Source organism: Actinia tenebrosa, unplaced genomic scaffold (genome assembly GCF_029948245.1).
Source record: "Actinia tenebrosa isolate PJP-AT-01 unplaced genomic scaffold, QUT_ActTen_1.0 PGA_scaffold10__47_contigs__length_13832649, whole genome shotgun sequence".
Lineage (NCBI taxonomy): Eukaryota > Metazoa > Cnidaria > Anthozoa > Actiniaria > Actiniidae > Actinia > Actinia tenebrosa.
In genome coordinates this window covers 2,176,288-2,203,599 of record NW_028292570.1, presented here as the reverse complement: position 1 = coordinate 2,203,599, position 27,312 = coordinate 2,176,288, and the positions used below count along the sequence as shown (strand labels likewise).

The window sequence follows — 27,312 nt, the reverse complement described above, 5'->3', positions numbered from 1 at the left end:
CATCATCACGTGTCCGAATCCTCGGGCTCGTTCGTGATTGGTCGTCAGAGTTCGTGTTTTCACAATAGGTTCGAACGCCCGAGTTTGGTTTGTAGACTATGTCTTATTATGAAGAGATTGAGTTGCAGAAGTATGGTTGAGATTTCGACGATTTCTTTAGCTTTGATCGTATAGGATTGGAAATTCTAATGTTTGGGCTGGCGACAGGATAATCTAGAATGCTATTTAGGGTGTTTTTGTGTGTTTTTCTTCTGTATTTCGTGCGTGGCTCGTTGGGTAAGTAAGCTCACTTATTTGTCGTTTTGAGCGCTCGTTCGACGCTCGTTTAGGGGTTTCGCGATATTGCTTTAGCTACCAAGCGAAGAGAGTTTATTTCTCACTCTTTTCAGAGAATTTCCTTAGCATAAGCTTTATTTTATCGCCTTGTTTCCATCCCCATGGGGTAATAAACCAATACTTATAGTGAATATAGTAAAACAAGTTATTCATCAATGTAATGCTAGTCAATATGCCGAACTCTCCATTGCGCGACATGCTTCGACTCTCGACAGAAACCTCCAAAAGAAGTATTTCTTGAACTCTGCTGCTCCAACTATTGCTACTTATATTTTAACTTGAATCTTAAAAAATTGCCCAGGGTTTCTTAATTAAGATCTAAAACCCTATTTCCAAACTGTACTTCAAAATACAACATTCACACGTGGTATATATGTTGTCGTTCTTAATGCCGGCATAAATGATTCGAAAATCCTTTTGAGGGAACTTTGCTACAGAGAATATATATATATACATTCTTTCCTTAGAGAAACATAAGTATTGATGTAGTTAGATAGAAGTTATGTGATCTCAGAGATCTCCAGCTATGCGTCGAATCAAAAAGGTCATCCCTCCAAAGAAAAATATAATTCTCTGCATAGAAATATAAAGCACTGCTCGCCTTAAATGAATTTACAGATTGACTGTATCGAGATTGTCTTTCAAAGCTGTATAGTAGAAATAAAGATACGATAGTGATTTCTAACGTACATGAAATACGTTTACAAACTTGTGAACTTTACGACGTCTGTACTTTTTGTTTACTTGTATTTAGCAAATCCTATTTCGCGACATCAGACCCTTGAGTGACCGAACTTATTCATCTGAAACTTAGTTGGCTTGTTTTTTTAGACTTAAATAATTTCCGATTGTTAGGAAAATTAAATTAAGGTTGGGTTGAATAACCGCGAAGATAGCGGACTACAAACGGAGGAAAGCTTTCGCGTAGTGTTTACTAACGTCGAGGTTTTGTTATCGTACCAAAGGAACATAGTTCATTGCGAACGAACAAGTCAAGGGTTTTTGTTGAGAGATCGTGCATTTCACGCTGGGCTTGATCAATTAAGACAAAACATTTACGTTACTTTAATTCCAAAATTCCTCCCCAGCTTCTATTATTTAGTCATTGTATGTGTTGTTTCTCTGTTATAGCGTCTTCGCCACGACTGCTGTTTGCCAATCGAAAAGACATCCGAATTCTACGAAGTACTAATGGCTCGCCAAATGACACTATCGTTGTCAGTGGTCTCGAAGACGCGATCTCTTTGGATTTCGATTACCAGCAGAAACTCGTCTTTTGGACGGACGTTAGTTCAGAGAAAATTAAAAGCGCTCGTCTGTTTGGCAATAAAAACAAAGTTAGAACTGTTATCGATATTGGATTGAAGCGTCCTGAAGGATTAGCTGTCGACTGGGTCACCAAGAAGTTTTACTGGACGGACTCACAACTTGAAACAAATCGAATTGAAGTCGCCAATTTTGATGGATCCTTTAGGAAAGTGCTTTTCTGGCATAATTTGGGTCAGCCAAGGGCTATAGCTGTAGACCCTACGTCTGGGTAAGTAAAAATCATAAAAGATTTACCTCCATTTGCTTTGAATTCAAGTCCATTGTATCTTTATCTATAAACAATGCTTTATCAAAAACACCCTGGATTTTCTTGCAAGGAACGTTTCTGAAAAAAACTCTTTCTTTCTTTTCGAACAGAGCCAGAAATATTGCTTGTAGAGTAATTCTTTTGTTTGTTTATTTGGGATTCGTGAGATTTTTTTTGGAGTTTACATCCTACAAACCTAATTACAGGCTTTGTGATTATACATGAATGTAGTTCTTTAGCAGTGTATCTATTTACGTTTTGCTTCACGCAGGGAACTAAAATGCCTCTGAAGATTCCTATCTAGGTACAGAGAAAATTCCTTTACTCTTCTTTCAGGAATAGTATTTTTTTGTTAGTTTAAGGAGAGTTTTTTGTTCCGTAAGCTAATCTGCTGAATTACCTGTAAATGAAGGGAACCCTGTAACATGTAATTAACACCTCAGTGGTCAATCCATTAAATCACACTATAAAGCAAATGTTATCACCATTTAGGAACACTACAATTAAGTCCTCTATCCTTTATTTTACCCCCTCCACAACCAGCTGCTCTGAAAAACAACAAAAACTCTACCAAATTTGTCTTCTCTGTTTAAGAATGTTACATATAAGATGTCATTGTAGTTAATGCACTAATTCAATTCAAAATCTTTTATGATAGCAAGCATAACTTTGAAAACCCAACACACTCAGCATAATCTGTGAAAACCATTATCAGAACCTTACAATACAATATTTTGGTCACAGGAGTACTATTAATTGTGATACTAAATAATAAGACAAAGGAAAGGTCGAGTCGTTCTCTGTAGTTGGCGATTAGTGTGATTAGTAAACGAAATCTAATTGATGCTTTCCATTCTCATTTACTATAGGACTATAATTATTTTTGACTCTAGGCAAACTTTTGTATAGACCATATAAACCAGACATACTCTAGCAAGGGATGTTCAGTTTTTGAATAAGGAGTTTGGTTTCACCTTTAAGTCTGTCTCACCTTTGAGAATATTAAGAAAGGCCATCATAAGATTTGATAGGAGATGATTGTAAAGTCACTATCAGTAATCATCTAAGGTAAAGCACAGACGAACTTGAAAGGTTACAAAATCTGTAAGAGCGAGCTTAAGTTTTTAGAGATTAGGTGCAAGATTTTTGAGGGAGATCAAATGAGTTAAAATCAAAGTACAGTCTGTATGTCTTTCAGTTGTAAAGTAAGATTGAGATGTCAGACAGTTTAAGATGCAGATGCTAAGGAAACCGTTCCCAATATTAGTTTTGGAATTCATTATCAGTCCTTCACTATCCATGCATTCATTCGTTTCTCCTATTTATCCATCCCTCAGACCAGTCATTCATTCATATATCCATTCATCTACCCTCCTACTCATTCATCTCATCCTTCTCAAACAAACTCAAATATTGGGAAGCCCTTAATCTGCTTCTGGATTTTATCTCTTTTCCATAACCATACTGGCTTATCTTACCAAATGATTTAAATTCAAATAATTCTTGTGGTCTTGACCTTGAGAAAATTTAGATTTTTAAGGACCAATATTGATGTCAAGGCAAGGCTAGTTTATATAGAAGAACGAAAATGAACATGAATTATTGAAATATATTTTTAGTTCAGCCATACTATTACAAGGAAATTCTTTCAATTTTTTCAATTTGTTTTTATTCATGCTGAAAAAATGATAAAAAGGACAGATTTTTTAGATATTAATGGTGTGTATTTCGGTTTGAATGCTTACATTTTATAAGCCATATCATTTCAATTTTTCTTGCCATAGCCTTCATCAAAATGTCAATGAAACACAAATTTTAAATGTTGGACAAGAAAGAATTTCATGCGCATTGATTTGTTCATTGCATAATCTGTAAGTTTACTATAGTTTACCCAAAAACTATTTTATTTTATTGTTTGAAGTCATATAGTTAACTTGTGTGTGACTATCATGTGAAGTAAAACTTTACCATCATCATCATCATCTTCATTACCACTATCATTCACATCATTGTCATCAAAACTGCCATTATCGTCATCGTTACTCTGGCTCACATAAAATCTCTAAAATAACTGTCCCAAAAGGCCACAGGTTTATCAGGTGCACTATTTAACGTTAGCCTCTATATAAATAAAGCTGATTTATTAATTGTTGTCATCACCATCATCACTATTAATCAACATCATTACTATACAAACTCACAGCACAGATTTAACATTTGCCTTGAGTATGATAGTCCATCGTTATTTCCACCTGCAAACCTGAGATTTGGCCTCCCGTTTAGTCATTAGCGGGCAGCTATTTCAAGCCCTGCCAACACTTAAAAGCCATTACCCATAGGGATTGTGCAGTCATGTAATTCTCAATGTCCTGACCTTCAGGACAGCCGATTGTACAGAATCAGAAATAAAGCATTATCCATCAGGGTCTGGTCATACAAAGGGTGTATTAGCGCTATCCAATGGATAAATTGATGCTGATGTCCAATCAATTTTTTTCACTGGATAAGGATTTATTCATTAGATAGCATTATCCACCCTTCGTCAACCAAGCCCACATAAATCCTTATCCACCAGATAAACTTTATCCAGTTACTCAAAGCTTGATAGGAATTATCCACTAGATTTTGTCGGGTGGATAACTATTTGAAGGATAGTACTCTCAGGGACTTATGCTCCTTCTGGCATGAAGAAGATGATGATAATAATAATAATAATAGGACGTACTTGATGAGCCCATTTGAAAATCTCAATGCGCTTACAAAATCTAAAAATTGACAAAACTAAGAAAAAATAAATGAACTATATCTAGGTAAAAATACTAATGTCACGAGTCAGATGGCGACGGAAAAGGCAAGTCTTAAGTGCAGTCTTAAATGATGAGACGGATGGGGCTAGCCTGACATGCTCGGGTAAAGAGTTCCAGAGTTTGGGTGCAGCGAAGGAGAATGCCCTTTCGCCATAGTTGATTTTGTTTGGACAACTAGAGATCTGTAATAAGGTTTTTGCAGAGGAGCAAAGTGTGCAGCTATGATGATGATGTATGAATAGCACTTTTGTCCACTTGATATTTCTTATCTTGTGATAACTAACCTTATTCAGGCTTTGGAAAGCAAAAAAATAGGCAGTTACCTTTAAAAGGGTAAAAAAAGTATTAACCACAAAGAGTTATCAAACATAGGGCCCTCTGATTTTGAGATCAATTTAGAATAATTTAATAATTTATTGTTGATCTTTATGGAAGGATTAAAACCAGGGACCAACAGGCTCCAGTTCTAGATAAGATATAAGATAAATGGATTTAACAGTGGCATTTCTACAGTGTCTTCGTCTTATAAGCACTAAGTTCCATTGGAAATTAGAAGTTAATTTTTGCATAAAGTGGAAAACCGTAGAACCAGGAGAAACACTGGATCCAGAGTAGTAAATAGATAGCAAAGTGTTAGAAATTGGACCAAAGTCTTTGGGTAAAAACCTTATTTCATTATATCATCGGGAACCAACAAACAACTCATCTCAAATGCAACACTGAGTCTGATAATTTTCTAGAAAAACCTTTACTTTTTTTGTTATTATATTGTTATGTCTAAGTTATTGTTATGTAAATATAATGGTTAATTTGTATATTGTCAGTGTGGATTTTCTCTTATTTGTGTTTTGTTTTTGTTGGTTGGTTGTTGTTTTTTTTTCTTTTTTTCTTTTTCTTTTTTCTTTTTTGCATAGACAAATCATTATTTTTCATGTGTGTCATAGGATTTTTTTATTTTTCAGCATTCGTCTTGTGGTTTTAGAAGATTTGATTTTTTATGTGTTTGTTTATTTTAGAATTAAATATTTTTTCACCAAAAAATAATGATAATAATTAAGTAACTCTAGCAAAATCTGATTGCTAAACCCACAATTAATTCAAATTCTCACTAAAACGTTCAAAATTCTCACAGGTTTCATATCACAAAAGAGAAAAATTTCACAGCTTTCTTCAAGTTTAACATTCTTAAGATGCCTCATTTTATTTTGTGAGATTTTAGATTTGTATTCGATTATAATCATACTGCAAAGAAACTAAATTTCATTCTTCATACTTGTAGATTTTCAAAAGCAAAATTAAAACTTTTGTGCCCTCGTATAATATATCTTTGAACATGGATTTTTTCATTACATTTTTAAACGTAACATTTTCAAATCATCCTAAATTTGATTTTAAAAAGTTACATTTTCAAGTGGCATATTTTTCATATTTTGTAGTGTAATTAGTATTAATAACTTAGTACAATAGTTTAAACTAAACTTATTTAAAAAATGTTAATATATACATTTTCAAAGTATTTTATTTTTCATTTTACAATAAGGATTATACTTCAGCCATGAAAATTTTAAGCTTTTTTCTGGTTACGTTTTCCTGAACTTTCTACTGTTTCAAACCCTTAAAATTGAAGCATTAAGCTCAAATGTACAGATTCATTAGAATAGAATATTCATAATCAATATTCTCAAGATACATTCACAGTATGCATTTTAAAAACTTGAAAAAAATCTTAGTGTTAATTAAAGTTGGAATGTCTTCACTATTAATTCAGGATACATTTGCAGACACGTTTTAAAATACTATTTCAAATTGATCTTTGAAATGCCAAATGAGTGTCGAAACCAAGACAGCTCCACAATATTCCTGAAAACAATTTGTCCTATTTCGACAGAATTAGGAAATTGGTCATTTAAGTGAATAAAACCAGCCCAACCCTCTTGTCATTTCACTAGTCACCCCTGACATTAAACCGACAGCTTAAGTGAACGATAAACATTCGGGTGGTCATTACACTACTTAAGTTTTCATTATCTGATTTAAGTTGATAAGAATATACAAAGCCATCTCTGTTGCTGTTGTCAGACAAATCTGAGGTGGGGGTTGTAAATGGATTTTGTAAAAGGATCAGACAAAATCTGTCAGATCTCTTTGTCAGAAAGGGAAACTTTGGCGCAGATGAAAGTTAAAAATCTTGCCTTGAATAGATTGTTCTAAAAAACTTATAGTTATAACAAATCCCTTTGGTTCATTGCATAAGATGAAAGATGGTTCTAATTTCTTCTAGTATTAAACCTATATAAAAAAATCATGTCAGTGGAAAAAGTCTGTGCAGCTGAATATTTAAAATTTTTGCCTTTAAGATCGCCATTCTGAATCTCAAATAGTAATAACAAATCTTTTCAGTTCATTTATATTAGCTAAAAAGAGTATTCTGTTCTATCATACTATACGAATTCTATTCAAATTTATCCATTCAACAACTGCTGAGAAGACAGTGCCATAATCCCTGACAAGAAAATTGATCTTTCCTTCAGACTTTAAGCTTATTATATATGTATATATTTTTTCCTTGATTGATCTTAGCCTCATGTTTTCATAGTGGATAAGGTTTATGTAATAGTATTAAATTTCTTTCTTTTAGTTTCCTTGTGTTAGTCATAAGTTCAAAGCACTTGAAAAATTCAGTATTGTTTATACATGAAGCTAAGGTAGTCCTAGGGGGAATTCTTCATTTTTTTTTTCTTCTTTCCTAAAAGACAACAACAAAGAAGTTAGATATAGATGTACTGTAGGGCCATTTTTCTTTTCTGGATCAGAGCTTATGCTATACAAAAAAAGATTGTAGATTCATCGCACATTAATTATAAATTAGAGGAATATACCCTATAAGTTCTTTTTGAAACAATTACCCTTGATCATAAAGCAATGCACACAGGAATATGTAATGTGGGTATATAGCAAATGTTGTGAAATGTAAATTTAATTTTACTATAGTGTTAAACATTCTCTAACTACCAGTAAGTTATTGCAATCACACTTTATACACACCTCAAATTATAGTTTTAATAGTTTTAATTTTCTTTAAATATTTCCATTTTGAGTTTGCCTTTGCTCAATATGCATCCTTAACCTCAATGGTGTTCAAATATATTATTTTACTTTTTATTAAGACCTATAATAAGGAATGTTATATGTACTATGGAACAAATCCACAGGCTTTGGTTGAATGGCTGAATATTTTGATGCACAACCAGGAATAATATTGAGCAAAAGTAGAACCTGAAACTGGAGTATTTTACACACATTTCCTTCAACTGAAATTGAGGCTGTATCAAAATACATTATCAACTGATGGTGTTCAAATGTATATTCTTTTTATTTTAAAAGGCCTCGTAACGATATGCTTCAATTAAAGAACCACAGGATTTATTTGAATGACATCTAATAATATATCTAAAATCACACATATTTCCTTCAACTGAAATTGAAGCTGTATCAAAATACCTTATCGACTGATTGTATTCAAATGTATATTCTTTTTATTTTAAAAAGTAATATATGTACTAAGGAACGATATGCCTTGATTAAAAAACCACAGGTTTTGTTTGAATGACATCTAATAATATATCTAAAATCAAACATATTTCCTTCATCTTAAATTGAGACCATATCAAAATACTTAATCAACTAATCCCCTGATATATGACAGAATGGGTCTAGGATTAAGGTGTGTCTTGCCTATAAGTAAGGATTAGGGTTTTAGATAAACCAGATAACCAGTGTCAGGCTTAAATGAAAGGAGAATGAAAAAAATTGAAAGGAGAAATAGTTTGTTAAAGAGGTTGTTTCAGAGTTTGATTTGTAAGTTAGCTGTGCTCTGACTTAGATTAGGCCAGAGGTTGTTTCAGGGTTTGATCTGTGAGTTAGTCATGCCCTGACTTAAGATTAGACCAGAGGTTGTTTCAGGGTTTGATGTGTGAATTAGCTGTGACCCAACTTAAATCATCCAAGAGGTTGTTTAAGGGTTCTATCTGTGAGTTAGCCATGATCTGACTTAGATCAGCCCAGAGGTTGTTTCAGGGTTTAATCTGTGAGCTAGCTCAGTGCCCTGACTTAGATCAGCCCAGAGGTTGTTTCAGGGCTCAAGTCTTTTCTATGTATCACTCATTATTGTTAAGTTTAGATGAAATCTTTCAGGGGAAATATCGAAAATAGAAAATAGCAGGAAGCTTGTTGGAATTCTTATGAAATATATAATAATACAGCACTAAGCTTGAAGATTTCCAGGAAAAAAAATTGATGAAAAGATAGGGGGGGAAAACAAAAGAAATAAGAAGGAAAGAAAGCCAGAAAAGATGTGGAATAAGATTAGATTTTTCAATTAAAAAAGCAAAGCTTGTCAAAAAGACAAAAACATCGTTTGAATTGGTTACAAAAGATTAAAAGCCTGAGCACACTTCCATTAGTGTACTGTCTGCGCATGTCAAAATGAATATTACACATTTATTTGTTATCTCAGTACTTTCCTTTCACCTGACATTTTTGCTTTAAAACTTCCTCTGTGGTTTTGTCAGATATCTATCTTGGATTCCTGAGATTTGCGAGGTCATCTTCAGACTTAATGCATAGAAATGAGTTGTTATCGTGTGGGATTTTGTGAGGGGAACGTTTATACCAGGAAATGCAATTTCTTGCATACATTTTCATTTTTGTGAGAGATGGTTGAGGATCTCTCTTTTTTGAGGTGGGAACAGTGGATGTCTATTTATTCTCTTCTAATTATCCTCTTTATTGAAGCTTTGACCTGAATTTGCTAGACTATTTGGCTTGAATAATATAATGTTTTCCAATTTCAGACCATACATCACTCCCTCAACCATTGATTCTTTGTTTATCAACAATCTTTGAGAGCATACTTATACATCAATATTGATAGAGCTCAGGTTTTTTTTTTTTTATAGAAAAATGTTTTTCCTATGAAACAAAATCATTGGCCTAGGGAATGTATGTAAACATTATACTTCTCCAAACACTTAATCTCTTGTGTTCTGCCAATCTCCAAATGCTCATAACAGCACACACAACAGTTCTATTTTCTTCTCTAAAATTGAAATCATGGTAGTTTATATTTTGGATATGAAGAACAAAATAGAAAGTGTTCACACAAGCCATGTGCTCTAATAAGACACATGCCTGAGCAATCAAAAAGTTTGATTCATAACAGTCATTTCATAATATTGAATAACGATATGAATAACAGGAAGAATGAGGCCTCTTGGGTTAATTAATGACCTCTTGGCCATCTGACATTAAGTCAGATTTAGATAAATGACTATAAATCTTCTTGAGGGTAAAACGAAGGAATTGATGGATCTGTCATTAAAAATGGATTAGATGAGTTTGAATATTTAAATTTTTAATCTATTGTACTACTATTGTACTTCCTTTCTTCCTCATGATATTTTCTCATGATTTTCTTATAATATTTTAAAATTCATTCAAGTTTTTATCAGATAAAAATATTTTCCAAAAATTTCCATTTTTTCTTACAATAATATTTCAAGATTCCTTTAGGATGTTACCAGATATTTATTTAGACCAGAATGAATGCTTTTCATGTAAATATTCAACACAGAAAAATATTTTTTTGCATAAAGGAGCGATAGGTTTGGATATTGGAGAGTTATAGCACTGATTTTCTTTAAGAACATTACATGGTATTCATTACTCTGTCCATTTATCCATTCTTCCTTGCTCAATCCATCTTATACTTTCTTCCATCAAACCATCCTTATCTTTGCTTTTATCCATACATTAATCCATCCATCTATCCATCTATCCACTCATCAATCCATCAATCCATTCACCCATCCATCCATCCACCCACCCACCTATCCATCCATCCATTCATCCATCCACTCATCCATCCATCCATCCATCTGTCCTTCCGTTTTTTGTCCTAACTTGAGCAGTTCAATATGACATTCCAACACCTAACATTTCTGTGCATCCATCCATCCATCTCCCCATCTATCTATCTTATTCAATTCACTCAATAATTCTATCATTGTCCTATCCATAGCATTAATCTTACCTAACCATTCTATCCATTTACACATTGCTTTAAGTAGGCTTCTGTGAAAACCCAATGTTTAAAATTTCTTACAGCTCAATGTGCAAAAGTATAACCTCATTTAATGTCATTGCATGTCTTAGTATGTTAAACTGACACATTTGGATGCAAAGCTGGCTGGTTTTACCAAATACCGTAAAGCAGTAAAAGCTCGCTTGGTAGCCAAAAGCCTTATAGAAGTATGCAAATGAATAAATGGGGTCATACTTTTGCACATTGCACTATATAACTAACCATTTCTCATTTCACAGATACATGTTCTGGACCGACTGGGGCGAAGTTCCCAAGATTGAACGTGCAGACATGGATGGAAACAATAGAACTGTCATAGTCTCAAAAAGAATATTTTGGCCAAACGGCTTAACCATCGACTACAAAGATAGAAAAATATACTGGACTGATGCTAAATTAAACCATATTGCGTGTACCAACTTTAATGGTGATCGCACTATGAGTGTTGTCCAAGGGTCACTGCCGCACCCATTTGCGCTCAGCCTATTTGGAAACAAGCTGTATTGGACAGACTGGACGACACGGTCGATTCATTCTTGTAATAAAAATACTGGTCATGGAATGCAAGTGTTAAAGTCAAAGATTGAATCACCAATGGATATCCATGTGTTTGAGCCAGATCGACAAATAAAGCTACCTTCAAGTAAGTACTCAAATAATGTAGTTTTGATTAATTAGTGTACTGTACTAAGCTCTGCCTTGCCGAGCTTTAATAATGATGATTAGAATTCTTCTTATCAGCCATTCTTCTCATGTGAAGAAATTTGATTGGTTAATTTGGAGTCAATAACTTAGAGTATTAACTCTACACCAGTTCGATTACTGCAGTTTTTGATATTATGCGCACTCAGACATTTCAACGGCTGGTTGTGAAATTACTTTCTTTTACTGCCGCCCGTCAGAACATAAAAGGTACCGTCTGATTATTTTTGATTGACGGCAGCGAAAAAACAAATTTCAGTGTGCATCTTTTAACTACCAAGTTTGCAGGATATCTGAAATTGCAGTAGTGGTAGATGTTCAATAATGTGTTCTTTTTCTGACAGGTCGAAAACAGTGTGGACAGAATAATGGTGGCTGTAGTCATCTGTGTTTACTGGCCCCCCATGGGTACTCGTGTGCTTGTCCTACCGGTGTCCAGGTCCTCTCGGATGGTAAAACATGTGAAACAGGTAATTTACTCCAACCGGTCAAGCATTGCTTTACGAACATAGGAAAAATATGTTAATCCCAAGAAACTAGATCCCCCTTCCCCAACACATTATTATAACATTTGCACAACCATCGCCCCTGGAAGGGCTCTTCCACGAGGTTTGCTCCACAGGCCCTAACATTAAGCCATACCCTGACTTAGATCAACCCAGAGGTTGTTTCAGGGTTTGATTTGTGAGTTATCCATGCCCTGACTTAGATCAGCCCAGAGGTTGTTTCAGGGTCCTATCTGTGAGTTAGTCATGCCCTGACTTAGATCAGCCCAGAGGTTATTTCAGGGTTCTATCTGTTAGTTAGCCATGCCCTGACTTAGATCAGCCCAGAGGTTATTTCAGGGTTCTATCTGTTAGTTAGCCATGCCCTGACTTAGATCAGCCCAGAGGTTATTTCAGGGTTCTATCTGTTAGTTAGCCATGCCCTGACTTAGATCAGCCCAGAGGTTATTTCAGGGTTCTATCTGTGAGTTAGCCATGCCCTGACTTAGATCAGCCCAGAGGTTGTTTCAGGGTTCTATCTGTGAGTTAGTCATGCCCTGACTTAGATCAGCCCAGAGGTTGTTTCAGGGTTCTATCTGTGAGTTAGTCATGCCCTGACTTAGATCAGCCCAGAGGTTGTTTCAGGGTTCGATCTATGAGTTAGCCATGTCCTCGTGAGAACTAACTTGATCTTATCTCTCAACATCATTAGGACCACAACATTTTCTTTTGCTGGCCAGAAGAACTGATATCCGTCGGATATCCCTGGATACTCCCGACCACACGGACGTGGTGTTACCCTTGACGGGAATCAAGCATGGTATGGCGGTTGACTTTGACCCTGTAGAAAAATACGTTTACTGGAGTGACGACCAAAATGATTACATCAAGAGGGCTCGTATTGATGGCACAGGTACTGTAGAATAAATGACGTTCGCTTATAAACAAGCAAACGTACCACAAATTTATTCTGAACGAACTATTGGCATTCCTTTTTTAAACCTGATTCTCTGCCTCCCGGCTAGCTCAGCTGGTTGGATACCGGTCTATTGTGCGGGAGGCCGTGGGTTCGACCTCTGCTCCCAGACTCACACTCGGGGTGTTAAAATATCTGAGTAAAAGGTCCTGCTTTTGCTTTAAAAAATATCTGCAAATGATTAGACCTTTGCCGTGGCTCGGATAACCACATAAAATGGTGGTCCCGTCTTATTCAAAGACGTTAAACATAGAGGGCCTCAAGTTTATCAGTTACAACTGTCACGTGTCACCCTGTCTTAACGAAGACGTTATAATTATTATACTAGGCGTAGAAGTGGTCGCATCGATCGAGGTACAGAATCCAGACGGTATAGCTGTAGACTGGATTGCTCGTAACCTATACTGGACAGACACGGGTATGGATCGGATTGAAGTTAGCAGACTTGATGGGTCATCTCGTACGGCTCTTATCTCTAAAGGGTTGAGGGAACCAAGAGCTATTGTAGTGGACCCCGGTAGAGGGTAAGTGCGAATCATTTAGATTCTTGTTACATATTTAGGTTCAATATCAATGTGAAAAAGCCGTGAATAAAAACCGTATCCGGCAGTGAAGTGATACGATATCACTTCGCGGTAAACTGGAAACTGTAAATTTTGTCGTTTTATCGAGCCTACTTGTGTAATAAACAAATCATTACATGTTAAGAGCCTGATATCGTTTTTATTCACTCGTCTCCCATATGATATCGCTCACTCTCTCGCAGACTCGCTCGTTCGCGATATCACAAGAAAACTCGTGAACAAAAAAGATTTCAATTATCTGCGCGGTATTAGGATTTCTTCGGCAAGGCAGTTTCTTGAAGGAACTGAATAGCTGGAAACCACTACGCATTTAACTTTTAACTTGAAGCAAAACCTCCAATTTCAATGTGGTTACTTTTCAGGTACATGTTCTGGACGGACTGGGGCAAGAACGCCAAAATAGAACGAGCGGACCTAGATGGCAGCAATAGACTGGTACTAGTCAACACTTCAATAATATGGCCAAATGGATTGGCCATTGACTATGATGAACAAAAGCTTTATTGGGTTGATGCCAAGCTAGATAAAATAGAAGCTATGGACTTCAATGGGAGGAATCGTCGAGTCGTTTTGAATAAAAATCTGCCGCACGTGTTTGGGCTTACTGTGTTGGGCGAGTATCTGTACTGGACGGACTGGCAGAGGAGGAATGTGGATATGATCCATAAACGTACGGGAAAAGGAAGAAAGAGCGTGATTGAGAATCTGCCGGATTTGATGGGACTGAAAGCAATCAACTTGACCATTGCTTATGGTAAGTCAGTCTGCGCTTAAAAAAACGTTCATCTCTTCCAATCCCCAATAGACCTATCCCGAATTCGCTTGACTGACCACGAAAACAATGGTTTGAAGTCGAGACTGAACTTGATTCTTTTATTCATCAAGTTCAACCTCGTCTTGAAACCATTGTTTCGTTACCAGTCAAGCGAATTCGGGATAGGTCTATTTTGGACACAAATGATAAAATAAAAAGTGCATGCGTATGCTGTGTGCACTTATAATGCACGCGCTCCCATCCAATCAGAACGTGAGATTCATAACATGTATTTTATAATAATGAAATAGAAAGTATACGCGTATGTTGTGTGTTCTTATAATGCATGCGCTTTCATCCAATCAGAACGCGAGATTCATAACAGGTATTTTATAATAACGAAATAGAAAGTATACGCGTATGCTGTGTGCTCTTATAATCCACGCGCTCTTATCCAATCAGAACGCGAGATTCGTAACAGGTATTTTATAATAACGAAATAGAAAGTAAACGCCTATGCCGAGTGCTCTTATAATGCACGCGCTCCCAGCCACTCAGAACGAGAGATTTTTAACAGTAATTCATTATATAATGTTTATTTCAGGTTCGAATTCTTGTCAAAAGAATAATGGCGGGTGCAGTCATCTATGTTTGAACCGACCAACGGGTCATATATGTGGCTGCCCTACTGGTATGGAACTGCTCAAAGACAAGAAGAAATGCATCAGTGAGTTTATTTAAGAAATAGAGAACGCGTGCTGTGTGTAGTTATAAAGCACGCAGGGGTTGGCAAAACACGAGAGAAGTGTTAGGAGAGCACGACACGTAGCGGAGTACTTCTCAACACTTCTCGAGTGTTCTGCCAATCCCCAAGTGCTTTATTACTCCACACAGCCCAGCAAGCAACTCTTATATTTCTTTTCTAAAAGACAAATTACGATTGCCGTTATTTTGGATAGGAATAATGCGAAAGTGACACTGAAAGTGCGTGAGTTAGACGTGCGCTGACTAATATCAGCCCAGAGGTTGTTTCAGGGTTCAATCTGTGAGTTAGCCATGCCCTGACTCAGATCAGCCCAGAGGCCGAATCATGAACCATAAATCTTAATTCAAACTTCTATATAATCTGTTTCAGTTCCCGAGGCATTTCTACTCTTCTCCGGCAGCAAAGACATCCACCGTATCTCTCTTGACACGTACAGTGGTGACAAAGGGATCCCACTCATCGGCGTCAAAGAAGCCAACGCCCTGGACTTTAGCATTAAAGACATGCGTATCTACTGGACTGACATCTCACTCAAAACCATCAACCGTGCTTTTCTCAATGGGAGCAACCCTGAGAATTTAATCATCGTCGACTTGGAATCACCAGATGGGCTTGCTGTGGATTGGATCGCTAAGAATCTATATTGGACTGATTCCAGGAAGCATAAGATTGAAGTGGCAAGGGTTGACGGTCAACATCGAAGGACCCTGTTTTATAAGGACGTCTGGGAACCTAGGTCTCTTACTTTGGATCCAGTGAATGGGTATGGTTGCTTGAGTTTTTATCAGTAATAAAGGGTCTGGAAGAGTATTCGCGGGATCCGGGAAACGAATAAAATATAGCGCGGGATGCGGGAAACTAGGAAAAAATCAATGTCCCGGATGTGACATTTTGCTTTCTGATTTTTGAGAAAAACGCCATGAAAACATGCATAAATATAATAAAAATCCAAACGCCTTTGAATGTGTTGAATGTAAAAAAGTTGGCAAAATGTCGCGGGATTTCGGGGGAAAGATAACGCGTGGTTCGGGATCCAGTCACTATTACTCGCAATTCCTAATATTATTTACCTATTTAGGTACCTCTTTTGGGCTAATGGTGGTGATAATCCGAGCATCGAGAGAGCAAACATGGACGGTTCGAACAGAACTCTCATCATAACAGGAGTCAAACGACCCAACGATATCACTCTTGACTACAAAGAAAATCTTATTTTCTGGGTCGATACTGACAGCTCTGTCATCGAGTGTACAGATTACTCAGGAGGAAATAGGAGAATCGTCGCAAGGTCCTTGTCAAAACCCTACGCCTTGACGCAATTCAAGGATTATATCTACTGGACAGACTGGGACACAGAATCAATCGAACGAGCCAATAAGACAACAGGATTGAACAGGACGCGTGTACGAAGTGCAGTTGATTATGTGAACGATATCATAGTTTTCCACACAACCAGACAAGAAGGTAACTAAACTAATACGTTGTATTAATTCCCATGCGCGTACTGTCGTCGTCCTGTCTCATTTCCTTATCAAGGTGTTATTTGGTGCTTTTGTGCGTCTTGTTAAGGACGACAATTTTAAAGACGATGGCGCGCGCATGATAAAGCACATATTTCATAAAGACCTTTAGCGTCGGGTTTACCGCTAACTGCTAGGGATCAAGCCCAGAAACAACGCTGTAAACACGGAGAAACACAATTGCACGACCCAAATCGATCAAAACTTCTTCATAACACTAATTTCGGTTGAATTGACTGAATTCATCGCTATGCTTTAGTAACACTGCGAAAAAATTCAGGCATCTTTAGTTGTCTAGGAATTTTGCAGACTATCGATTGATTATTAGGTATTTTTAACCGTTAAAATTGTGGATGGCTTTTGCTTTACGTGGTAGAAAATTTTAGCTGAATTTCGTTCTGAAACTTGTTCTCGCCACAAGTTTCGGTTGCACGAGTAGAAAGCAGTTCTACTTTTCGTGAAACTTTCTCGCGCCGTGTAACACCCCCGTGAAACTTGTCTCGCAACGCCGTTGCAAGCAAGTTTCAGCTAAACTTTTCTACGTGTAACAGGGCCTTGAATCAAAAACATTTTCACAACAAGCCGTTGAAACGTCGGAGTCGGCAGAATATCGAAAGCCGCAGTAAAATTTAAGCAGACTTTTTTGACTGTGTTTCCTCTCCCAGGATGGAACGTGTGCTTCGTGAACAATGGTGACTGTAGCCATCTGTGTCTAGTAAGACCAGGACAGCAAAGAACATGCAGCTGCCCGATGCACTTTAAACTGTTACCTGATAACAAGACTTGTGAAGGTAAGATACCGAACATCGTTGCTAAAAATGCATAAATAAAAACTAAAACTGCGTTGTGAGCGTAAAAAACGTGTACCTGCAGCTTTACGATTCTTTAAGAGGACTATAACTTGTTCCTTTAGCGGATGGCGGGACCACATTTAAAAACTGGCCGTCTATTATTTATTAAACACTACCCGGCATGGAGAAGTTTTCGTATGACTGTAAAAAGCTCACGGTACGAACACGGCAAGGCATACGCCAGACCATTCACAATTGCTCGAGAATTTACTCTCCATCCAATCACGGCACTGCCAGACCAATCACAATGCGCAAGGAAAATTTAGCCAATCAAAATTCTAGAAAACATCACGGTTACGGCACAGCACGCTAACAGCACTGAACTTTTCACAGCCATGTAAAAACTACTATATTTGTGCGCGCCGTTTCCTTCGCGGCTTTTCTTCCAGATACGAAAAAAATACAAATACTTCCAATGGAAGCGCCAGCGTCAAAGACGTTGAATAGCGCACGACAATGATGTTCTTGCGCTGACAACGAGCTCGTCCTCACTGCTCCCCAATCAAAGTTCTTGAACGTAGCACCGTCACAGTTCCCGCGCACCCACATTGACACTAAATCTACTCCAATACAGTCGCAGATTTTCATCTTCGTTTATATTTCTATTCGTAGCTCCCAAAGCGTTCATGTTGTACAGTACCACCGAATCCGTCCGTCGGTTCATCTTCGACTCCAACGATTTCCATGAAATCAGCTTACCACTGCGTAAGCTCCATGACGTCATCGCTACGAGCTATGACATCAACACTCAGTATGTGTACTGGATTAACGCCAAAACGAACACCATTCGTAGAGCGTTCGAGAACGGTTCGGGTGACAGCATAGTGATTGATGATCCAAATGTTGCTCCTTATGATCTCGCGATCGATCCATACGGACACCAGATGTATTGGACGGACAGCGCACGAAACGATATCAATGTGTTCAGCTTGAGGAAGATGAGGCCTTTAGGTGTTGTGGTGATGGCTAACAAGGGGGAGGAACCAAGATCTATTGTTTTGTTTCCAGAGAAAGGGTAAGTAATGGTGTGCTATTACTGTGTCTTTATCGTTTGGTATCAATCGGATGAATGAATCTTGTTAAACACTGCACCCGTCATGTGCTATCAATAAGAGAGTATTCTATTGCTTGGTATCAATCAGGTAAATGAATCCAATTACCACCCTACAATGACAGGCAAACACTGCCCGTCATGTGCTATAAACCAGAGAGTATTCTATTGCTTGGTATCAATCACCTGAATGAATCTCATGAATCTCATTACCAGCCTTTATTAGTGAGGACCAAACAATGCCTCCAATGCCTAGTCATCCATTCAAAAAATGCCATTAGGGACATTAGGCGTGTACAATTCCAAACGAGACCGGAAATGACGTCAAGACAATTGATAACGATCATTTTAACCTTTCTTTTCTCACAGGTTAATGTTCTGGACAGACCTTGGCTCAAATGGACCAGCGATTCTTCGTGCTTCGATGGACGGTACCAACCCACAAGTTATTGTGAGTTCTACCATAACGATGCCTGAAGGCCTAGCTGTAGATATTGATGGCGAGAAGCTTTATTGGACGGACACTTCGCTGAAGAAGATTGAAGTTTCTGATCTATCAGGTAAATAAAGCCATGCGCTGCAGGCTGGAGGCGGATAGAAAAACGAAGACCATTTTATAGCTCGGGCTCTTCCACAGAAAGCCCAAGCAATAACCCTGTTCTCTGTTGACTAGACTTCTTGTCACGGTGAAATGACACCATCACGGCACGTGACTGATATCAATATTTGAACCAATCACAGCGTCCAAGGTAACTGCTCAGCCAATTAAAATGCTCAAGATACGGTACTGTAACGGAACGGCACGGTGCGGAATTGTCGACATTCTTTTAACCAATCACAACGCGCGAGATCTCTGCTTGTCCAATTAAAAATGCTCAGACACCAATCAATCAAACCAACCAATCAAAGCACGCACGGCAACTGCTCGCTAATTAAAATTCTCTGACGCCATACCGTGACGTTCACGCTTGCTCTACCAAGAATTTATCACAGAAGATTACGATACAGTTCCGTAACCGTGTACTTCCGTGGAAGAATGCTGATAAAGCAATGTATTATGTTTTTCAAAGGCTCCATTATAATTAGTACTACATGAAGTAACAGCCTTCTAGTTCGTCATTGATCTAAACAAATCCTTCCATTTTGATTGATAGGTGCCAATCGCGCAGTACTGGTCGAGAAGAACCTTCTAAAACCTGTGGGCATCGCTGTCTATGAACAGTTTCTTTACTGGATCGACAGCCAAGCGCGAGTGATTAAACGAGTGAGGAAGGAAAGTGGTAGCGAGATGAGGACAATCCAAGCTGGAATTGATGACTTGACTGATCTTGTAGCGTTGGACCGAAGAAAGAAGATGGGTAAGTCGTGGGTTCCCTGTGGTATTTGACAAACAGGAAGCCCAATTCTACTTTTCTAGCTTGAAGGATATTCCCATTGCAGCTCAGTTTAGAGGAAAAAACAATGAAATTTTATTATTATTATGAGAATAATTGTTCTCTGAATTTAGCGGCTCTAGGAATTGCTGCAATCAAGGGGTCTATTGATGGTTTTCAACCATTCCCAAGAGAATTAAATAACAAAAGACAGGGCGGCCATGTTGGAGGATATAACAAAAGAATTCATTGACAATTCTTTTGTTAAGTTCCTCCAATATGGCCGCCGTGAAAACCATCAATAGAGCTAGAAGTAAAATGTTCATTCACCATTCACCCGAAAAAAAACGAAAAAGACACCTTTTTCGAGTTCCAAATTACCGCAGTGTTCCTTGATCACAGACTCATTTAGTCAGGCTTAGCCTCGAATCAGTGTCTAAATATTCACAGATACCAACAATAAGCCTTTTCATAGTTTAAAAATCGATTCCACTGCGCATGCGATTTTATCCCGAATTTCTCACCTTCTTTTGCTTAAGTAAGAACAAAAGAAGGTTTAGACAAAAGAAGGTGAGAAATTCGGGATAAAATCGAATGCGCAGTGGAATCGATTTTTAAACTATGAAAAGGCTTATAAAGTAAGGAATGCACAATTTCAACAATACAAACACTTTGAAATTCCACCTACTATCACTGGAACTCATGAATATTCTACACAAAATCAAGGGCAACCCTGAGCAACAGAGAACTTGAAACTAGAGTATTTCGGTTAGATAAACAAATGGCGCAATAATGTATAATGTTCCAGACAATAATGTATAACGTAAAATAATGAATAATGTTCCAATCCCGTTCAAAACTCGGAATTTTATCAGACTCTTAAAATTTACAGCTGCATAAGTTGCTCGATATACTGCGAGAATCAGCTCAACTTGATACATTACAACCGCAGTACAAATATATAATTTATATATATTCTCAATGTATAATGTATTGCATGGTTTTTCTTCACCAGCCAATCATCCTTGTATTAATAACTTATGCACGCATATATGTCTGATTGGTCGAGATAACACTGCAAAGTGTTCGTGCACTGGTGCCATGGTCAGAAAAGAGGACAACAGAACTTGTGGAGGTATGTGCAGCTTAAGAAAGCTTCTTCTTTTGCCCTGTGGATGTCACACGAACATCCAATCATTCTATCCTGTGTTTACTTTGCGTGGTTTTGACTTCATATCTGTTAAAGAAAGTTTTCAAGCTCCATTAACTTGTGCTAATCTTTATTTTTTTCCCCTATAGACCCCTTTGCATGTGACGTCAAAGCAGCTTAATGTTGAGGACAAAACAAAAGAATTTCAATCTTCTTTGAATTGCAAACCTATTGTTATGTCCTTCAAATTGAGCTGCATTCTGACAGAATGTAAAGGGTCTTATTAAAGAGGCTTTGCACCATCACGTGACGGCAGCAATGTTAGATGGCAGGGACATTACAACAGTTTTACATAAGAAAGGATTTAATTCCCAAAAGCATAGTGATTTTATGTTCTGCCATCTCACCACAGGCAGCCCAAGTCGTATAATGGGCGCAGACACGTGATTGTGCAAAACCTGTATTCATCTTCCATACCTCTTTTTTTGTTTTCTCATTATTGTACAGCGCATTTGGACTGTCAGGAAGATACGCTATAGAAATAAATTATTATTATTATTATTATTATTTACCGCAAAAATGCGCATTTTAATAGCTTTTTTACCACCTTTTTTCTTAGAACCATCGACATGTCCTGCAGATAAATTCACTTGTGTGGAAGAAAGGGGTAACTGTATTCCATTCTTGTGGCGTTGTGATGGCATGAACGACTGCGCTAAGGGTTCAGATGAAGAGAACTGTCGTAAGTAATATCAGAATATACGAGGGAGGGAGGGAGGGAGGGGTGGGTGGGTGGGTGGTTGGATAGATGAATGGATGGATGGGTGGGTGGATAGATGGATGGGTGGGTGGATGGATGGGTGGATGGATGGATGGGTGGGTGGATGCATGCATGCATGCATGGATGGGTGGATGGATGGATGGGTGGGTGGGTGGATGGATGGGCGAGTGGGTGGAAAGGTGGATGAGTAGATCGTAGTGAACGTAAGGAAGCCACCAATAGAACTCTTTACCTTGAGCGTGATGTTTTGCCCTTTTCAGACCACGTGTCATTCCCTAGAGTATCATATCTTTTTTTAACGGTCGTGCATGAGAAGACACATAAATATGGATACAACTCAAACAAAGAATCTTATTCTCAAGAGAATGACACATGGTCTGAAATGGGAAACATTACAGCCAAAGTAAAAAGGGCTTTGCATCATCACGTGTCGGCGCTATAATACAGCTTGGGCTTCCTTTGTTTGGATGGCAGAACAATAAAATCCCTTTGCTCTTGGGAATTGAATTCTTTCTCATGTAAAACGATTGTATTGTTCCTGCCATCTAACATGGCTGCGTCACGTGGTGGTGCAAAATCTCTATTGGATATATTTAGGGATCTCTGAGATAGCATAGATGGACCAGGTTTTCAATTTAACTTATTATCTTCCTTTCGTTTCAGCTCCGTGCGCTCCCAACCAGTTTCGCTGCGAAAATGGTCAGTGTATTGATGGTAATCCAAAATGTGATAACCACAAGAACTGTTCTGATGGCAGCGATGAAAAAGGATGCAGTAAGTTGGACAAAAATATTCCAATTAATCATCAAACTTACAGTAAACAACTGCGAACTAATTAAGAACCTTTAGGCTGAAATAACTTGGGCTGATTTCTCATTATGCATCCTCTATATATACACCTACTTGCAAGAACGTTGTCATACGAAAATAGAACATTGGTGATTTAGTGGGATAGGAATTATATTGAAAAACAAAAGATCACTGAAGCTGAACGTTTTCTTTTGACTTTTAATGTATTCCTTTCTCACTAAATTACAAATGTTCTATTCTTGTATGACAACGTTCTTGCAAGTAGGTGTAAACATTTCAGCCTATCACAGAAAATCACGGGTTTTTTTTTTTTTTTTGTTTGTTAACTGTATCTTTTATAGTAATTGTATATCTTTATCACAAGTGTAAATGTTCTTGCTTTCTGATTGGTTGAGAGCCGTGGTAAATAAGAGGACTTACCACGCAAAAGCATAGGAATTTTTTTAATGTATGCAATTCGTGCTTATTGAATATTATTAACGAGCAGTTTTTGTGATCTGCAGCTACCTGTGAGCCCAACCACTTTCAATGTAAGATTGGAGGTTGCATCAGTGCTGAATGGCAATGCGATGGTCTCAGTGACTGCGGGGATGGCTCTGATGAAATAAATTGTGAAGCAAGTAAGTAAAACTAATACCCCGACTCTAAACCATCAAACAAACAAATAATACTTTAGGGAATGACACGTGTCCTTAATGGGAAACCTATGGATAAAGTCATTTTCTTCCTAAACAAGTTATGGTGTAAACTAACGTTTTTCAATTTTTCTAGGAAATGTTACTGACAAAGCAGCTCTCCGCAAGCTCAATTCTCAACTCAGCGCCAAAATGGTTGGCGGAATTGTATCGTCAATAGTCGTTTGTCTTCTGCTGTTCGCGATATCGTTACTTGTCTGGCGTCGACTGAAGCACACTCCTGACAGTAACATACCCCACGATATTGGTCTCGTAGTCACCCCAACCAATAATAGAATAACTTCTTCGACTTGTTCGAGTTTATCACACGCAAGTCTTTATACGAAACGAAATGGCGTAGCGTCGTCCGTAGCGTCGAGCAAGAGACTCAATATCATATCTAACATCACTAATTCTGGGACGCTACATACGGCGTACGATCGTGAACATTTGACAGGAGCGTCATCGTCGTCGTCTGCATGTACAGTTATAAGCGCTTATCCGAGGGAGACGCTCAATCCCCCTCCGTCACCCGTGACAGAGCGGTCGCTATTCTCATCTAGGTCACGTGGGTATTGTGATTCCGTCATGACTCCTTCTACTTGTCCGAGTCATCGTTACTACCGTGCGCACATGCCGCCGCCACCCACGCCAGTCTCTACTGATGCGGAATCATCTGTCAATCATCCGCTTCATCGGCATCATCGGAGATCACATAATGTACGCAGCAAAAAATTTAACCGATACCCGGACTCGAATCGTACCGACGTGGCGTACGACTCGGACTTATTCGCTCCTCCCCCGACACCAAATACGAACTACTTATCCGAGGCGACTCATTTCTCGGAAAACGAATGCCCTCCGTCGCCGACTATAACAGAAAGGAGCTATTTTCATCCCTACCCCCCTCCCCCTTCGCCCGTGACAGACACGCCGTCATTGGTGTGAGAAGTAATTATGTCATAGATAATATTAGTTATCTAAAATATTAATATGAATTAATCTTTATCAGACTGATAAAGTAATCAGAGAATCCGATGTAGGAAGGTCGCGTTTTAGTAGCCTTATAAAGCAAAGCAATCCTCGGTCAAATTGTCCACGAGATCAAATTGACTTATCACGTGACAAATAGCGAATCACGTGACTGGTAGGCTGCGTGGGGGTTGGGACTGTCCTAAAGGGAGACAAAAAAGGTTTCTAAATAATCTGGGGCAGAGAAGTGGTTGGCTTTAGGATTATCTCCTCTAAGCCAGTATTTTTCTGTGCCTTTCTAAAAGTCAATGCCATTTCCATGGTTTTAGTTGCGTTGCGTTACGTTAACTAGCGAAACACCAAACTTCACCCAGAACGAATTCTACGGATTCTTTGATTATTGCTGCATTACCCAAGAACCTTTGCCGTGAGGTTTTTAATTTTGTTGTCTATTTTCTCCATGATTCGTTTTGCCCGTCGAGTTTATTCGTTGATTTTTGATTTGAATGAGAAATTTTTTTATGACTTCGAATACCGCTTTAAGCCTTCTTTTATATCCAAATGCTTCGTATTTTAAAATGTTTTTATTCCTGACAATTTTTGGACTTAAATTATTTCATTTTTCTCCGTCGCGATCAAGTAAGTCAGCGGTATCGCAAACAAAACTATGCGCCTTGCCGTCAAGTGTTTGTAATTTAGTTACGCAAAGAATCTTGGGTAACGCGAAATATTTAAATACCTATATGATATTGTAAATATACTGTAAATAGTATATATATATATATATAGTTGTATATGATATATTCTCCCTTGCTTCCCTAAGAGTTTTACAAATTTTAAATTTCTGGGAGAATTCCTAAATTAATCAACTAACTGTTGATAAACCAAACATGAGCTAGAATGCATAACATATTTCCGTGAAATACTTTGTAAAAATTTGCACAAATTAGTAATTAACCTCAGTATACCGTAGACCTATGAAACTTTGCTCTAATTTGTACACTTTTCTTAGTTATCGTTTTTATGGATATATGGTATGCACACTACTAGAACGCCATCTTGTTTTGCCTGCAAAGGATCTTGGGAAATTTATGATCCTTTGCGTGCAAATTCAAAAATGGCGGTAAAATTTAACTGAGTTGTTTACCTTAGATGACTCGCTGTGATTGGCTGAAATGGTGGTTACTATAATTATTAAGCCGCTTATCTGTAGAATACCTTTTGATATTTTGCTAAATTAATATATTTTTTTTAATAAAAAGTATTTGTACAAACCGTGATTTTAAAAAGATACGAGAGGCTAAATTATGTGATGTGAAACTGTAGGATTGAATTTTTCACTATGACCCAATGCGAAAAAAAACCTTTAAATGCATGCAAAAATTTCTAATATATTTTAATTCGATCGTGGACTGAGGGCAGATTTCTTAGCCAATGGCTATTAAGGCTATCGTAAAAACAAGGGTGTTTATTATTATTATTTATTTATTTAGGCTTTTGAAAAGTATTCTGTCCGCCATTGTGATATTTGTGAATTTTTCAGTCGGTCAATCGGCAATGAGTCAACGTTTTTGGCATTTTTTGGCGCGAAACAAATTTAGTCCCTACAAGGAAAAGAAATGGACCACCTGAGAGTCATCTGGTTCCTCTGGTAATGTTTTCCCATACCAGACCCTGCGTCACTCTTGAAAATAAAGTCTTAATAACTTTCACCATAATAAATAATAGTAACATAAAAAAGCTAAAAAAAACATGGTGAGGGACACACAAAAGAGCGAGGCTCCAAATTAAGTTCTGTTTGAGTTGTATCCATATTTTCCCGTGTTTTCCGTGTTCTATTTCGTAACCGTTCAACGAAGAAATGCTGCTGTAGAGAACGACACATGGTCTGAAATGGGAAATCAAAGGGAAATGTTGACTCCTTAACTCCGCTCAATTTTTTTTTTTTTGTTTTTTTTGTTGTTTTTTTTTTGTTGTTTTTTTTGAGCAAAAATGCATACAAATTGTTGGACTGAAAACATAACCAATAATGTAAGTTTTTGAACTACCTTTTACGAGGCGATCTTCTTTTCACCAAATTCATTTTTTTTAAAAGAATTCGAGCTCATTTGCATATTCATGTTCCGAATGATTTATCTTGAAAACTAAACTCAAAACTCTGATTGTCACAGACATCAAAACAAAGCTCTTTTCACAGAAATTTAAAAAGTATGATCCTGAGAATCCAACTAAACTGAGCGAAGTTACAAGAAGTCAAAGGACTCATTTGACTCGATTTGTTTGCCCTAATTCAAAATGGCGGACGAAAGCGTGAAGACACTTACAGGAAAGAAAGTCTAACGGTCTTTGTAAATGATGAATTTTTGAATATCTATATCTATTTGAATATTTTTGAACTATCTTTGAATTTTATGTAGTGTAAAAGAGCTAAAAAAAGATCGGGTTTCCTAACATTAATGCAAGCTCATCAATATCTATCATTATAAAAGTGCGTGTTAAGGAAGTTTTATCGACACATCAGGGGTAGGGGTGGGAAGGATATTTGTACTACGTTAGGATGCACAAATTTAGTGTTATATTTTCTCGCATATTTAGTCGTGTCAAGATGAATTCGGAATCTTAGAGCTTTTTTCCAGTAAAACCAAAAATAACGAAACAAGTTTAAATATCAAAAGTGAGAAAAATTGGTTTGCCAAATTTTCAAATCCTCACTGCTCCCCTACACGAGATAATTTTTGTTTGAGTTAACAGATCAAAAACAGTTTTCCGTGTTTGATACTCTGATCAAAACACGCGGGATGTTGGGAGAACACGAGAGGAGCGTAGGAAACCACGACGCGTAGCGGAGTGGTTCCCAGCTTCTTGAGTGTTCTCCCAACATCCCAAGTGTTTTGATCAGAGTATCAAACATGGATAACTGTTTTTGATTTGTTTTATAAAATAACAAACGAGCGAAAAGATCGAAAAAAGCAAAGTTTAAGTAAATTCTCCCTACGTGCCGT

At 37.5% G+C, this 27,312-nt stretch overlaps 1 protein-coding gene and 1 long non-coding RNA gene across 3 annotated transcripts in view; both read left to right on the top strand.

Annotated features, from left to right (window-relative positions):
- Positions 1-27,312, top strand: part of LOC148912754 (uncharacterized) — a 141,431-nt gene that overhangs the window by 52,971 nt on the left and 61,148 nt on the right. The window lies entirely within an intron of this gene.
- LOC116304620 (low-density lipoprotein receptor-related protein 6) lies at positions 75-25,584 on the top strand. Its single transcript, XM_089026480.1, has 19 exons — positions 75-276; positions 1,468-1,873; positions 11,101-11,504; positions 11,908-12,033; positions 12,761-12,961; positions 13,353-13,548; positions 13,971-14,362; positions 14,967-15,089; positions 15,498-15,891; positions 16,207-16,592; positions 17,314-17,439; positions 18,112-18,514; positions 18,920-19,110; positions 19,705-19,908; positions 20,939-21,058; positions 21,693-21,815; positions 22,518-22,628; positions 23,168-23,284; positions 23,436-25,584. The coding sequence occupies exons 1-19, from the start codon at positions 219-221 to the stop codon at positions 24,284-24,286; spliced, it is 4,932 nt and encodes a 1,643-aa protein (XP_088882606.1). The 5' UTR covers positions 75-218; the 3' UTR covers positions 24,287-25,584.

Excerpts from the sequence above, each read along its gene's own strand:
- LOC116304620 (XM_089026480.1), top strand. The coding sequence starts at position 219 with ATGCTATTTAGGGTGTTTTTGTGTGTTTTTCTTCTGTATTTCGTGCGT. Across the intron at positions 21,059-21,692 it reads GGACAACAGAACTTGTGGAG|AACCATCGACATGTCCTGCA; the intron begins GTATGTGCAGCT and ends CTTTTTTCTTAG. Across the intron at positions 21,816-22,517 it reads TTCAGATGAAGAGAACTGTC|CTCCGTGCGCTCCCAACCAG; the intron begins GTAAGTAATATC and ends CTTTCGTTTCAG.